The 14623-nt window shown below is 59.2% G+C and overlaps 2 protein-coding genes and 1 long non-coding RNA gene across 7 annotated transcripts; 1 reads left to right on the top strand and 2 right to left on the bottom strand.

Annotated features, from left to right (window-relative positions):
* Positions 1–104: 104 nt before the first annotated feature.
* On the bottom strand, positions 105–3746 carry SCRN2 (secernin 2). 2 transcript variants are annotated; one of them, XM_004311535.4, is made up of 8 exons: positions 3656–3746; positions 3100–3273; positions 2616–2797; positions 1822–2021; positions 1162–1377; positions 900–1065; positions 646–826; positions 105–415 (listed from the first exon to the last, which is right to left on the bottom strand). In XM_004311535.4, the coding sequence occupies exons 2-8, from the start codon at positions 3271–3273 to the stop codon at positions 257–259; spliced, it is 1278 nt and encodes a 425-aa protein (XP_004311583.3). In that variant the 5' UTR covers positions 3656–3746; the 3' UTR covers positions 105–256. The 2 variants fall into 2 exon arrangements, with proteins under 2 accessions (XP_004311583.3, XP_019780522.2); XM_019924963.3 differs by having other exon boundaries at positions 3100–3666.
* LOC141277344 (uncharacterized) lies at positions 3607–9057 on the top strand. Of its 2 annotated transcripts, none has more exons than XR_012328582.1 (3): positions 3607–3711; positions 5143–5821; positions 7545–9057. It is a non-coding gene; the product is annotated as an uncharacterized lncRNA (long non-coding RNA). The 2 variants fall into 2 exon arrangements; XR_012328583.1 differs by lacking the exon at positions 3607–3711 and adding an exon at positions 3878–4100.
* On the bottom strand, positions 7803–14007 carry SP6 (Sp6 transcription factor). Of its 3 annotated transcripts, none has more exons than XM_033847254.2 (2): positions 13580–14007; positions 7803–11404 (listed from the first exon to the last, which is right to left on the bottom strand). In XM_033847254.2, the coding sequence occupies exon 2, from the start codon at positions 11344–11346 to the stop codon at positions 10219–10221; it is 1128 nt and encodes a 375-aa protein (XP_033703145.1). In that variant the 5' UTR covers positions 11347–11404; positions 13580–14007; the 3' UTR covers positions 7803–10218. The 3 variants fall into 3 exon arrangements, with proteins under 3 accessions (XP_033703145.1, XP_033703146.1, XP_073653697.1); XM_033847255.2 differs by lacking the exon at positions 13580–14007 and adding an exon at positions 13243–13551; XM_073797596.1 differs by lacking the exon at positions 13580–14007 and adding an exon at positions 12697–13217.
* Between the last annotated feature and the right edge of the window lie 616 nt (positions 14008–14623).

The raw sequence follows: 14623 nt of genomic DNA, 5'->3' as shown, positions 1-14623 counted from the left end.
AGAATGCACCGCCCAGCAAGGCACCCAGAGGCCCTGCAGCCATCTCAGGGCTGCCCTTTGCCCTCTCTTGGCTCTCCCACGCCCACTGGCCCTGGACACTGAACGAGGAAATAGAACACATTTATTAAGGCAAAGGCTGACCCGGCCACTCAGAACAAGGCGGAGGCGGTGAAGGGGTTGCTCTGTCCCTCTACCCCAGGGGTCCTGTGCCCACTGCAGCCCGCTGCACCCCAGGCCAAGCCGGGAGGAGCCGGGCTCAGGCATATGCCCGGCTCTCCTTCTCCACAAAGGCCTGGAAGAGGCCGCCCAGCTCCTGGGGCGGTGGGGCCCACTCCCTGGCCAGCAGCCCCCGCACAGCCTCCAGGCCTTCCTGCTCCAGGTCCCGCTGCTTCTGCCGGAGCTGCTGCCCACGATCCTGCCCGGGAAAGGTAGCGCTGAGTCCCTGGGACCGGCTTCCCTCCGGAAGGGGGGCGTGGCTGCCGTCTCACAGAAGCAGGAGAAAGGACAGAGCACCCAACATTCTCCTGGACAGCTGGCTTTGAAGGGAGAGACTCCTCTCCCCAGCTCTGCAGTCTTTCCTCCACTCCCAGGTCCCCTCACGTTTCCAGAGTCCCAGCTGGGAGTGGGAGATTCCCTGGGGGTTACCTGCTCACTCTCCATCAGCCCCAGGGCCACCTGGTGTCCGCGGTAGAGGGCGTGCCGGCGATCCACCTGAGTCTGGAATCGAGGCAGGCTCCGAACAGGGTCCTGTGCTCCAAAAGTGGGGGACAGCACTTGGGGGACCTGGGCCGCTCCCACACCGAAGATGAAAGGTTTGAACACCGACCTGATGGGACAGGGATGGAAGGATTGAGGGCTATCGCACCCTTCCGTCTCCCCAGCCTTCCCCACACTCTCACCGGGACGGGTCTGGCGTGGCAGTGAGGAAGTGGACACAGGGCTGTGTGGGGTCCTGGGGCAGCACGGACACCATGCTGGCCGTGGTGCGGAAGCCTCCGGAGTCCATACAGATGCCACTCTCCTTGCTCCTGAGGATGCCCATCATCGCCTCTGCCGTGATGCCCCCTGCCAGGGCAGAAAGGGGCCCTCCGGCCTCAGACTAAGCCCCCTGAAGCTGTGGGAGGGGAGGGAGGCCGGCCCCCACCCCATCCACTCACTGACCTTGCCTTTGCTGCAGCAGCTCCTGCCCGGCCCAGAAGCGGGCCTTGGCAGCCTCCATGCGCACAGGCTGCTGGGTCAGGGAGAAGGTCTGGGCAAAGTCAAAGGCACCCTGCCCATCCCACCAGCCCTGGGCCCGGGCGTGGGGCCGGAGCTCAGGGTGTTCTGCTGAGATGTCCGTGCCGATGCTCAGCTGGTTGGAGATGTTGCGGGCCCCCTCTGCGGAGGAGATGGGGAGTCGCTCGTTTATCGTTAAGCCCCTGTCCTGTGCCAGGGTTTCAGCTAGGTGCTGAGAACACAGTGGTGAAGGGAACAGACAACCCTCGTGGAAGGGGAGACAGACAAACCGATCACAGAAATAACTGTGAGCTTGCAGCTGTGGTGAGCATCAAGAAGAGGAACCTGCTTGCGTTTAAGGGAGAAACCTGGCCACCAGGAAGTCCAGGAAGGCTCCCCAGAGGAAGCGGCAGGGTGGAGCACAAGAGGACTCAACCAAGTGAGGGGGGAGGATAAGTTCCTGAGTGAACTCATTTCCCATCTCCCTGGATGCCCCCACCACCCGAGACATTTGCTCCTGGATCGGGCCTTCCCTGCCCCCAGCACTGTTCCCACCCCAAAAGGGGAACACCTCTGGGAGGCAGGCCCCAGCGCCAGGCCCCTCACCCTGGATCCTCTGCGCAGCCCACAGCCTCCCCGCCGTCTCCAGCACCCATGCCTCAGTCCGGTCGGCCAGCAGGAAGGTGTTGTGGTAGCAGAATGGCATGGGGTCCTCCCGGCAGCTGCCCCCCTGCCCGTAGCGCTCCAGCAAGCCTGTGATCACGTGCAAGGCCTCCTGGGCTGAGCTGCCACGTTCTAAAGCCAGCCTGACACAAAGAGAGTCCAGGGGACAGAGGGCGATGGGGTATCAGTGGCTGGTGGCAGAGCTTCAGTGGACAGAAGAGGCCCAGAGAGGTTTGGTGACAGGCCCAAGTCACAGAGAAAATCGGCCAACATTGGTTGTATTAAGCACATATAGGCCAGTGGTTTTCAAGCTGTGCTCTAAGGGGTTCATAAAAAGGACTGAAACATATTCTTGGAGAAAGAAGTGCCCTGAGCCCTCCAACCTCTTCAATCAGAGCTGCTCCATGTTTAGTGGTTTTACAAATCAAAATTCTCCCTGAGATTTCATTTGAAAAAAATTTTACTTCTATTGAAAAAAATTTTAAACCACTGTCCTATTTCTGGGTCAGCAGAAGCCCAGAGATGGCCACACTTGGGAGCTCCTTACCAGACTGTGGAGATGGGGCCAAGAGAGGGGCGGGGCAGGGACAGCCTCCCTGGAGATGATGACAAAGTGGGCAGAAAGGGGGAGGCGCTTGTGAACCAGGCTTCGGGGCAGGGCAAGGAGGATGGCCTGGGTCAGTACTCAGCCCCAGATTTCTGGTATATTGACGGGATGAGGGAGGCAGGGTCCACACCTGAGTAAATCCATGCCCAGCAGGGCTTCCCCTGTCCCAACTGGCTCCTTGGTCCACACCGCCTCGTTGCCAATGCAGACACCATGATCATTGGCACCCATCTCAGCCCCCCACAGCCAAGAAGGGCGGCTCAGGATCACAGCATGGGTCTTTGACACCTGTTCCACCTCAATGTAGGTGCACTGGAGATAAGGGAGGAGAAAGGGAGAGTCCACTCAGAAAGGAGGTACCTATAAAGTGGTGGCACTTATGCCCGTCACCTTACACAGTCCTTCACGGAAGGTCTTATTATTCCCATTTTACAGATGAGGGAACTGAGGTCGACAGAGGCTAAATAATAGGTTAGGTTCCAGTCGGTAGACTCAACGCTCATGCTCATTTCACCACATCTGGCAGCTTCCCAGGTTGGGGAGCAGAGGAGGAAGGTCTTAGAAGAACGCCTAGTTCTGCCACAACTCCCAGCACCCTATAAGGTCTAACCCACCTGGAGCCGGCTCCCAGGGACATGAGTGCCTGCCGGTACAAACACCACCTCCTGCACCTCTTCCCGGGGCCGGTCAGAGTTCTTGGCAAAGATCACAGCTGGGATGGCCGAGGCCGGGGGCACCGAGACAAAGCAGTCGCAGGAACATGGGGTGTCAGGGCTCCACGATGCCATCTGCGGAGAGGTGGAGATGAGTGTGTCCCTCTCGTGCCACCTCTCCATTATCCTGAGCGGGGCGCAGTCCTAGGGAGCCCTTCTCCCAACACGTGAGACACTCAGGGAAGACACTGCCGTCGGGTGTTGGACGCTCAGCACCGCACGCACACTCGATGCCCGGCGTGCGCGACGGAGACGCCCACTCTCTCTCCAGGCTCCAGACTTGGGAGCCAGCAGACGGGCGCAGACCGCATGCTCCGAGGGCCGTGCTCTCCCAGAAGTCCTGACCCTTCAGGGCAGTCGCGGGAGCGTCTCCCTCGCTGCCCAACCCCTCTCCAAGAATCGCACGCCACTCTTCTTCTGCCAGTTTCTCGCTTCCCCAATACTGTATGCCCCTCACCCTCTCTCCCTCCAGGATCCGCAGCCTCGTCCCGAGCGCCACTGGCTCCGCTTCGGGTAAGGTCGGTCTCAAGGGGCGGAGGCTCCTAGATGACCTGGAAGGCTTTGGGCCTGGGGGCGGAGTCGGAATCGAGCACCTGCAGTTCCTTGATTTTCCACCAGGGCGCGCGCCAGCACCACTTCTTGGAGCGAGGCGGCCTTCGGAGTCCTGCTGGCTGCCTGCCCTACCCCGGGCGCAGCTTTCAGGCCGGATAAAGGCTGCGACGAATCCGCTAGCTCCTCCAATGGGGCCACTGTCGGGAGAGGGAGCTGGGGGGTGGAAAGGAGCCCACGTGAAAGGGGAGGAAAGAAAAACTTGGCTGATTTGTTAGAGAACGGGGAATGCTAGGGCATCCGGAGATGACGGAAGAACCTCAGCTACTTGTGACTTGGTTTGAATTACAAAGGTACAACGCCAGGCTGGTGCCCCCTCCCCCGCATCCTCTCTCTGTCCTGTCCCTCCTACTCCTCCCCATCTCCCACCTCCCACTCCCCAACCCCTCGGAAATAGATCTATAAGAGTGGTCACACAGGAATAAAGACGCAGACGTAGAGAATGGACTTGAGGACACGAGGAGGGAGAAGGGTAAGCTGGAACGAAGTGAGAGAGTGGCATGGACATATATACCCTACCAAACGTACAATAGATAGCTAGTGGGAAGCAGCCGCATAGCACAGGGAGATCAGCTCGGTGCTTTGTGACCACCTAGAGGGGTGGGATAGGGAGGGTGGGAGGGAGACACAAAGGAGATATGGGGATATATGTATACATATAGCTGATTCACTTTGTTGTACAGCAGCACCTAACACATTGTAAAGCAATTATACTCCAATACAGATGCTAAAAAAAAAAAAAGAATGGTCACAGGTCAGGAGGTGTAGGAATAATTTAATGCATTTTTTAAGGCACATAGGCACAAAATCCATCCGACCTCCAAAAGGCCGATTCTGCCCCGCAGTGCGCAAACTCACTGGAGGTTAGCTTTGAAAGGAAATTTGGAAATTTCTAGCCCAAAGATTTGGAACTGAAACAGCAAAGGAGAAATCCTGGCCAAGGGGGCACATATCCATGTGGAGGTAGACTCCGAGCCCAAATGTTCTGCTTCCCAGGTCATTTTCCTCTGTAAACCATCTCCATAACCAGCATTTAAGCGAATGCGTCTCACACCCTCTTGCTCTACGGAGCTGTCCAGGAAAGGGGGGAGGGGAGACACGGCAGATTATATACTTCTCCCACATCCACCCTGCCAACCAATCAGGGCTGCTGATTGGAGCCCTGGCCACAGCATCCCAGCCTGTGGTCACTCCTGGGATGGGAATGAAGGCTGAGGTCGAGGTTTCCCCAGGAGGCAGGCTGCGGGCAGGTGTGCTGGGTGATGGCCGGGGAAGACCTCCCAGATAAGGCTGTTGGGACATCTGAAATCTGAGGTATTTTCTGATTGCCTCTAGATAAACAAGAATGATTCCCAAGAGGGTGCTGTCTCCAGGGAGATGGACTTCACTTTCAGAAAGGGGACTGCCACTTGCACAGAAGGTTGACCTAGAAGCTGGGCTGGAGGCAGAGAAGAGCACTACCCGGAACTGTGCAGACTGGCGTCGCATCCTGCTCCTGCTATGATATAGCTCCGCGGGTCTCTTCGGGCAGGTCACTTTACCCGCCAGGGCCTCAGTTCCTCCAGTAGCAAGTGAAGGCATTGGACTAGATCAGTGGTTCTCAGCCGTGGTTGGGATGAGGAGGGATTAGTTTTCAACGACGCAACTCCCATTGCACAACACAAGATAATACTTTGCTTCTCCAAGTGTCCTCGGATTGCCAGCATCTGCGTTATCTGGGAGCTTGTTAAAAATGCAGAATCTCAGGCCCCACCTCAAACCTACTGAATAGGAATCTGCATGTTAACAAGACCGCCAGGTGTAAAGTTTGAGAAGCGCTGCTCTACTGCACCCCCAAGGGACATAATTCGGTGGGATGTTGGGGAGTGAAGTGGAACATCTGGAAAAACTCCATGGGTGACTCTGATATGCCCTCTACCGGGTGGGAGCAACTGGACTATTTGGCGCCTGAGATTCATTTCAAACCTACACTGCTCAGGTGCTGAGCAGCCAGACTCGCAAGGATTAATGGGAGGTGAAGGCTGCTTCTGGTGTGATGTATGGGGTGGGGGTCGGGAGGTTGCCATTGGACGTCATTCCAGAAGCAAACATCAAGACTGTGTGGTGATAAACGTGAATCCCCGAGGTGGCTGACCTGAAAGCCGGTTCACATCCTGAACTTCCCCAGCTGCCCGCTGGGGGGCAGGACCGGGCAGGACAGCACAGTCCCAGGCTGCAGTCCCCTGGCTGCAGGTTCCTCCGTCACTTTCCCATTCCTGACTTCACTCACCCACCCTAGAGGGATTCTATTCCCACTTCCCAGGAGAGGAGAGGGTGACTCAGAGACGTTGCCCAGAGGGCCAGCCCAGGTGTTTTGACTTCCCAAACTCCCTCTCAGCCCCTCCAGGACTGTCCTGCCAGGGGTGCCAGAACTGAGGGGTCGGAGCTGGCCTCGGGGCAGGGGGGGCGGTTGTGGCTGCAGCCAGGCAGCATTGCCGTCAGAGCGAGCAAGTGAGCGTCAGGGCCCCACCAAAGGCCCCCGATAAGAACGCAGGTCAGGGCTTCCCTGGTGGCGCAGTGGTTGAGAGTCCGCCTGCCGATGCAGAGGACGCGGGTTCGTGCCCCGATCCGGGAAGATCCCACATGCCGCGGAGTGGCTGGACCCGTGAGCCATGGCCGCTGAGCCTGCGCGTCCGGAGCCTGTGCTCCGCAACGGGAGAGGCCACAGCAGTGAGAGGCAGAAGGATCTGCGAGGGGAGGAGGGGCAGTCCCAGCCCTGCCCAGACAGGCCCAGCCGGCCCCACAGCTGCCCTCCTGTCCCTGGGGGCAGCAATGGGGGAGAGCAGGAGAGGACTCGCCAGGCTCCTGGGGTCTAAGTCCCCCAGAACCAGGAAGACAAAAGCGGAGCCCCAGGGAGTGGGGTGGGCCTGAGGTCCCCGTAACACGCCTGTCCCTCCTCCACCCAGGCAGACAGAAACAAACATTTGGCCCCCTCAAGTGGTCTGCTTTCCTCTGTAACCCCTAAACCATTCTGATGCCCCCATTTAAGAAACTTTGTGACCCCACACTCTCCCAAACAAGTGGTGGAATGGGCCAGCCTGGGTACCATATTTGGCTCTGAGAAATTGGGTTAGGGTTAGAGTGGGGGGAAACAGGAATCCCACTGGGGTAGATGATAATTTTGGCCAAGATGTAGGATGGAAAGGTGAAGGAACGTAATACCCTACTCTGCCCCCTTGGCGCCAAAAACTGACCCTGTCAACTTTCCTAGGTTCGGGGCTCTGGAGCCATGAGGCGTTTACTCATCTGACGTGTGTTAGGCACCAACTGCGCACCAGGCGTTTGAGCAGCCTGGGAAAGTGTGCATATCCGGGGGTTCCCGATGGGTCCAGTGAGGAAATTCTGTGCACACCGTGGTTGCATAACTGTGGCAGGTCTCTAGCTGGGAGTTGCGCTAGGAACCTTTCCCTCATGCTTTTCAGCTGGGTGGGAGCCCATCAGATATCTTGGCTGCCTTTCATCACCTTGTCCCTGATAGGGATCATCCTGGGTGAAGAAATCGCTGTCAGTCACCCCCGCCTCTCTCAGAGCCAGAAGGCCTGATGGACAGGCACACACCCACGGGGGTGGGGTGAGGGGGCCAAGGGGCTGGCCATCTGTGGGAAGGCAGGGAACTGGCCTTCTTGGCAGGGGAGGCGAAAGAGGGGGCTTCCATGTGGAAGAGGAAGGAAATATCTAGAACCTTTTCATCTCCACAGGAGAAGACCAGGGAGGGACAGTCAGCCCAGCTACCAACCCCGAGGGAGCGCCACCCTCCTTCTGCATCAACAACCTCCGGGCAGGATCAGACCCTTCAATCAGCTCAGCTCTGCCCCCAAACAAAGGGAGGTGAGGCTGCCCAGGGCTGCAGGATCAAAGAGAAGTGTCCACCCCACCCTGCAGCCAGCCTGGTCCTTGCTGCTGAGACACCATGAGTCAAAAAGGAAACCAGAGCTGGAAGACAAATGAAGCAGTGATGTGTTTGATGACTTTATTGCGGCATAAAAAACACAGGCTGTTTCTTCCTCCTCCTCCCCCCCAAAATGGGTTCACAGCACTTAAAGAAAAAAAAAAATCCTACATTTCTCCTCTAGGGGGCTGCCTAGAAGGGGGCAGACAGCCAAGCAACCTAGATCTATAAAAGAGGGGAGCAGAAGAAAACCTATCCAAAGCCCTCACCAGCACACCTTAGAGCTCGGGGCCTCCATGGGGGGAATATCCGTGCTGTCCTCTCCCCAACGCACATTTGGGAGTTCCCCTGAGGATGGTCACTGGGAAAGGCTGTCCTAGTAGCAAAGGGAGAGGTGGCTGGTTCCTCAGCTGGAGGAAAACGGCATCTCACACCCACAGTGCCCTCCCTCTCTCCCCCTCATCCACCTGGCTAGGCAACTTGCAGGCACTGCCAACTCTCTTCTGCCCCCAGCCCTCTCAGCAAGGAAAGGGACCTCTGGTCGGATTAGCAGGAGGTAGGGGAAGAGGGAGCATAAAGAAAGGACATTACTTCTTCACCTACCCCAGGCCCATGCGTCCTTCAGGGAGAGTCACCCCATCCCTCTTAAGAAGGGCTCTCTTCTACACAAACATATTCCCACCCAGATCCCAGCCCCACTTCCCAATAGCACCCAATCCTTGGACTGATATCCCCAAGGAAGGAAGAGATGCTGTGGGCCTAGGCTCCAGGACCTCGGCTGGGGTGAACAAGATGGGGTCTCCCTGGCTGGAGACCCCAGGCTCAGTAGAGAAACACACACACACACAGAAACACACACATACACAGGTACACAAAACATGAACACACATGTCCTAATATTAAATAAAATACCCTTTGCTTATAACTTAAAAAATCAATACACAACTAATCCTTGCACAGGGCTCTGGGTGGAGAAAGAAAGGCAGGGAAACGGGAGGTCGGGGGGAATCTTAAGGCCTCTACTTGGAGCCTGGGAAAGCCCACTAGTTCCAGGCTCCTGTGGCCTGTCAGTCCCTGCCCCCATCAGCTTTTTTCCTTTTGCCTGGCTCAGCCTCTTCTGGCTTCCCCCCTCCCCACGTTCCCCACTCCAGGATTACCAACAGGATGTATTTCTAGCATCTAAAGAAGGGAACAGGGACAGCTTCCTGGACATCACCTCAGAAGGCAGGCCCCTTCCAGTGACAGGACAACTTCCTCCTATGGAAGGGGAGCCCCACAAGAGATGAGATGGGGAGGAGCCTCCTAACACACTCTACAGGAGGGGCAAGGCTTTTAGGCAGCACGAAAGGGGAGCGTCGAGCTAAAGAAAGAGTGGGGCTTAGCTTCTCTGCAAGCAGATGGCCAGGCAGGGACAGAGTCCTCCGCTCTGAGCAGGAACCGCTGGAGGTCCCTCTGCTGGGACACCCCCACCTACCCTCACCCAACCGAGGTAACCCTCTTCCTTCCAACCCTAAGGGGAGGGCAAATGCCAGGCACCAAGGGTGAGGAACTACGTCAATTCTGAAGCAAGGGCTCTTGGCAGTCTTGAAGGCCTGCCTGGGGTGACAGATGAGAGTGGACTACTGAACTTTACTTTTATAAAGACCAAGAGTTAAGGACTGAATCAGAGTTAGAGAGGGAAGGGCTTAGTTCCACTCCCTGACCAAATCCCTTTCTCTCATTTTAGAGGAGACTTCCTTGCTCAACCTCCACATCTAGCTCCCTCCTCCACCCCACAGTTCTGGATGGAAGCTGTCGCCCATTCTGGCCCTCTTCCCTTCTTCCCTCGTGGCTCCATCAGCCCGGGTCTGGAAGGCTTAATAAGGAGGCACATCAGAGACATTATTTCTGCGATGACAATCCTCCCAGCCAGATAGAAACTCCTCCCTTAGGGGGACCCCCAGCCTCTGCTACCCCATCTCAGCTCTCCCTCCGGAAACCCCAGGGTAAAGCACTCTAAGGGGGATGAAAGGGACCCGGGCTGCAGCGCGGCTCCAGTGGCCCTTTTATGTCCGGGTTCCCAGGCGCTAACGACGTGTCCAGACAGCTACCCGGAGCGCCCGGGGCGGCCCCACTCCTCTCTGCTCCGGGGACGCGCCGTATCCTCCAACCTATCCCCTCGGCCCTCCAGCCACCGTAGGGGTAGTCCGCCCCAACCCCCCAGCCCAGGGGCGTGAGTGAAAGAGCGAGGAAGGGGAGAACCGATGGGCATGCGCAGCTCCTCCCTGCCCAGTCAAACGCGTCCGTCCTGTCCAAACCCAGAGACTATGAAATCCCTAGCGACCCGGCTCCCTGACCCCCGCACCACTTTCCCTCCCTCTCAATAAATAACCACCTTCTCTTACTCAAGCCACCCCCACAAGGGCATCAGGCCAGAGGGCTCTCTTCTGATGGCCCCAGGGGAGACCAACGGGGAGGCGGGACGGGGAGGCGCGACGAGGAGCTCAGTTGGAGGGAGCCGCACTGCCCTCGGCCTCGCGCTTGCCTTTGCCCCCGGAGGGCTCCGCTCCGCCGGCCTTGCCCTCTCCCGCCGCCGCCCCGGCAGCCTCCTCTTTGGCGCCCTCGTGGGTTTTCATGTGTTTGGCCAGGTGGTCGCTGCGCATGAAGACTCGGCTGCAGACTGCACAGGGGAACTTCTTGGTGCCGGTGTGGGTCTGGAGGTGGCGCTGCAGCTCGTCGGAGCGCGTGAAGCGCTTGCCGCAGAAGAGCCAGTTGCACACGAAGGGGCGGTCGCCGCTGTGCCAGCGCAGGTGTGCCTTCAGGTGCGATGTCTTGGCGTAGGCTTTCCCACAGCCCGGGATGTGGCAATTGTGCAAATGCTTCTTCTTGCCCCCATCGGGCCCGCACGGAGCCCCCAGTCGCTCCGCCTCCAGGCAGTTGGGGCAGCGGCACACGGTCTGGCCTGAGCTGCGGGGTACTGACCGCCGGGAGCCTTTGGGCCGGGCCGCCCCATCCAGACTGGTATCCAGCCCCTGGGATTCCGGGGCGGCTGCTTCCAAGGCCTTCGCCCCGTCGGGAGGCCCGAGGAGGTGCTGCCCTCCGGCGGCTGGGAGGAGATGGTGCGGGTGTGGGTGGGGCGGCTGGGCACAAAGCTGGTGGTCTCCGACGTAGCCCCCCAAGCCAGCCTGAAGCGCCCCGGGGTGGCCAGGTGAGGTCAGCGCGCCCTGAGTGTGGGGGAGGTCCATCCAGCTGGTACCCGGATGAAGGTCCCACCACGAGCCATCCTCGGTGCCTGGGTGTGTCGGCCGGAACCACGATTCATAATGGTGTGACATGTCCGGCTGCAGGAGCTTGGAAAAGGGTCCCGGGGCCAAGGGACTGTCGCTTTCCAGGTCCTCGCAGGTTACCCGAGAGGAGGCCCCCGGCAGCTCATAGCCCTGTGAGAAGTCCACCTCTGGGCCCAGCGGGAGGCTCTGCAGCTCTCCAGGCTGCAGCGGGGAGGGGTAGTCCCCGGCCTCCGGGCTCGTGTGGCCCTGGTATGTTTGGAGAGGCTGCAGGTCGAGGCGCGGCGGGGAGGCGGGAGGCGCGTCCGAGTGCTGGCTGCCCAGAGAGCCACAGACGGCGGTTAGCATTGCCGGGATCCGGGGTGGGGTGGGGGACAGGGATGGTCAAGGGCACCTCAGGTGGGACCTAAAGGAGGAAAAGATGAGGTAAAGTGAGGAAAGTAACCGTCTCATTTCCCGTCCTAGCCCAGTTCCCTTCCCTGTCAAATGCTTCTTTCCCATCCCCAGGTGAAAAAGAGGAAGGCCTGTCTGGGTGGGGACTAAAGATCGGTTAAGAGAACTTGGGGGTGCTAGGAAGGGTTGAGGGTGTGAGGTGCAGAGGATGACAGAAGTCTACCTTCCGCTAGGTGATCCCTCCTATAGGACCCAGCTCATCCTGGAAGTTGGGCTGGTCCCAGGCAAGTAGGTCAGTCAGATACAACTAGAGTACAGTGCTGGAACCACTGTAGCTGCCCAGCCCAGTGGGAGGGGCAGTGGCATTGCCCCATAACCCCTGCCCCCATGCCCGCCCACCCACAGATCTGCTGCCAGCCCAAATGGAGAATCTAGGCCCATCTCAGCTTCCCCAGTTTAACTCAGGACGCAGTTGGGGAGAGGGAGGTGGTCTAACCCAAAGCCTAAAGTGACCTGACTTCCCGAAGCCCAAAGCAGGTTCTGAGGTTTTGGAAAAAGAGCTCTCCTTCCATCCCTGAGGCCTGCTCAGTGAAGAAAAGCATGTCACTGCTCTACACCACTCACCCCAGCTCCCTGCCTGGCTGGGTTGCCTCAGCCCCACCAAACCCACTCCCATGCCCCTTTCCCTCTGGCAGGGACTTCACCTCCCTGGGGTGCAACTGCAGTGTCAGTTTCCAGAAGACTTCTCCCCGCCAGAGAAACTAAGCCCCCCTCCCTGTCCTGACCTACACCAGTGCCCAGCCAGCTTCCTGGCTGCTACCCCTGCCCTCCTCCAATCTAGGGTAGACCAGATGTGAAGCTCGGAGGGGTCGGCCAGAGAAGAGCTTACCAGCACGCTCGGGAAGATAAAATTGCCACCCCTTAAGGGATTCGGGGACAGAGTGGGGGGAGCAACAGGAAAAGCCGGAATCACACAGAAATTAAGAGGAAGAATTTACCCGAAGAGATTATATAGGGCGTGCATTCTAGGCCTGGATCATTTTTAGGAGCTCTCCAGATGATTCTAACATGAAGCCAAGTGTTGAGAACTACTGCTCCAGGCCAGTCCTCTTATTTTAGAGAAGAGAAAACTGAGGCCATATTTGGAGAAGTCACTTGAAAAAAAATGTATTCATTCAGTCAGTAAATATGTACTGTATATACCTCTGTGAACCAGAGGTATATACGGTATATTCCTGGTCTGTTTCTCTTTCCCTAAACCACTGGGAACCTAAAGAACCCCCCACCCCTCTCTGGACCACATACCTGTCGCTTGAAGTTCCCCCTCGTCTCACCACCTCTCCCTAAGGTCTGCGAGCCCTGCTGTGATGCCTGGAGTATGTGGGTTTGGGTGCCTGAGCCTTCTCTGATGATGAGGGAGGAGACGCAGTGGTTTAGGGCAGGGACTTTTCCTTCCTAAATCAGGATTCAGATGACCCTACCACCTTCTGCTTCTGGGACCAGGGAGGTCGCCCTGGTGGTCTGGGAGAGGGAGGGAGAAGGGGATTGGGGCGCCTACTCAGGCTCCTGCTGCCTCACCACAAGAAAGGAACAGGGTGAAGAGGCAGGAATGGAGCCTCAGGCCCAGGCGGGGCAGCCCAGCAGGGGCTGGGCGGGAGCAGTGAGGCCTGGGACCCTAATAGCTTTTGGCGCCTGGGAACGGCCCCAGGGGTTGGGGGCGGGGGTGGGGGGGGGGAGGCTAACGATCCAGGCTCCAGAGTGGCCTCTCCCGCCACAGGGCCAGGGAGCCCAATCCTGGGATGCACTAGGCTGCTACCGAGACCTCGGGAAGGGAGACAGCCGAGCGCGTACCCCTGCTTGCCTCTCCCCAAGGCGGGAAGGCTGGTAGAGACACCCTCCTTCCCCCTTCCGCCGGCTGCCTCTCCCATCACCGGTGCTCAGGTGGTCAGGACTTCCGTACTCCCGGTCCTCAAGGTTCCAATCCTCCAGTTGTCCCAGTCGCTCCAGTTTCCCCAGTCTCTAGCCTCGCCCGTCCGCCCCGTTTTCACTCCGCCGGGGCTCTAAACCCCTCGGATTCTTTAAGACCACCTCCCCCGAGGCCAGAGGAGGCTGTGGCGCGTTCCGGGCGCGTCTTTCCGAGACGATCCCCGATGCGCGCACCCCTCGCCGCCCTGACCCGGGTTCCTACCTCGAGGCTGCGCTCGGGCGCCTGGCACGGCAGGCTGGCGCCCTCCCGACGGGCGCTCCTGGGCCTCGCGCGCCGTTGGGCTCTCCAGAGGCGAGGGGCAGGAGCCGAGGGCAAGAGGGGGCCACGACAAGACCCGGCGGCTGGCGACGGAGGAGGGGCGGAGAGAGGCGGCGGGAGGGCGGAGGGCGGGCGGGAGCCGGCGAGCGAGCGAGCGAGCGAGGACAGCTCCGCCCGTGACTCACCGCTCTCTCTGCCTTCATCCTCGGCCCTGCGCTCCTTTTTCCCGAATTCGCGGCCCCGCCCACCTCACCTGTGGCCGCCTTTAACCCTTGCGGGCTCTGCCGGACCAGAGGCCGAGCCGGGCCGGGCCAGCGGGGAGGGGGCGGGCGGAGGGAATCGCTATCTAGGTGGCACCCTGCCCCCTCCCTCCCTCCTCCCTGGCCCCTGCACTGCTGGGGCGAGGGGCCTGGGCGGAGTGTTTCCCAGGTTCTGGGGCCCGCCCCATCGAGTGGAAAACTGCCCTCGAGCTGTCTCGGTTTGGCGGGCACCCAGGACTCTGACCCTGCGGGAATGGAGGAGGGGGCGGGTCCTGGGGGTGATACCGAGTCAACCTAGGGCGCCGTTTGCCTCCACGGCCCTCCACCCACCCGCCCCAGTCGGGCAGCGCTGCCCCAGAACTGAGAGGATAGAAGGAAACAGGATTGAGCGCCAAGGATGTGTCCGGTCTACACCCAGACCTGGGCCGTGAGAAGCTGGTCTTGGCCGCTGCCCTCCTTCACCATTCCTCCCGCCGCTTCTTTGCACCACCAGCACCTTCCCCGGTCCTTTCTCTCTCTCTTGCTGCCCGGCTCTCTTTCTCTGGCCACTCACCTTTTTTAGAGTAACCTCCTCCTCTCCCCATCCATCTGGCCCGTCTCTATCTGCGCCTCAGCCCTCACTCTCCATCTACCCTTGGGCAGCAACCCCAGCGCCTCCCAGGTCCGCCTCTCCAATACACCCGAGCTCCCTTCGGTCCCAGAGGTGCTCAGCCTGCGCCCAGCCACC

The sequence above is a fragment of the Tursiops truncatus genome, chromosome 20 (assembly GCF_011762595.2).
Source record: "Tursiops truncatus isolate mTurTru1 chromosome 20, mTurTru1.mat.Y, whole genome shotgun sequence".
Classification (NCBI taxonomy): Eukaryota; Metazoa; Chordata; class Mammalia; order Artiodactyla; family Delphinidae; genus Tursiops; species Tursiops truncatus.
Note: the sequence above shows the minus strand (reverse complement) of the source record. Positions and strands in the feature narration are given on the sequence as shown.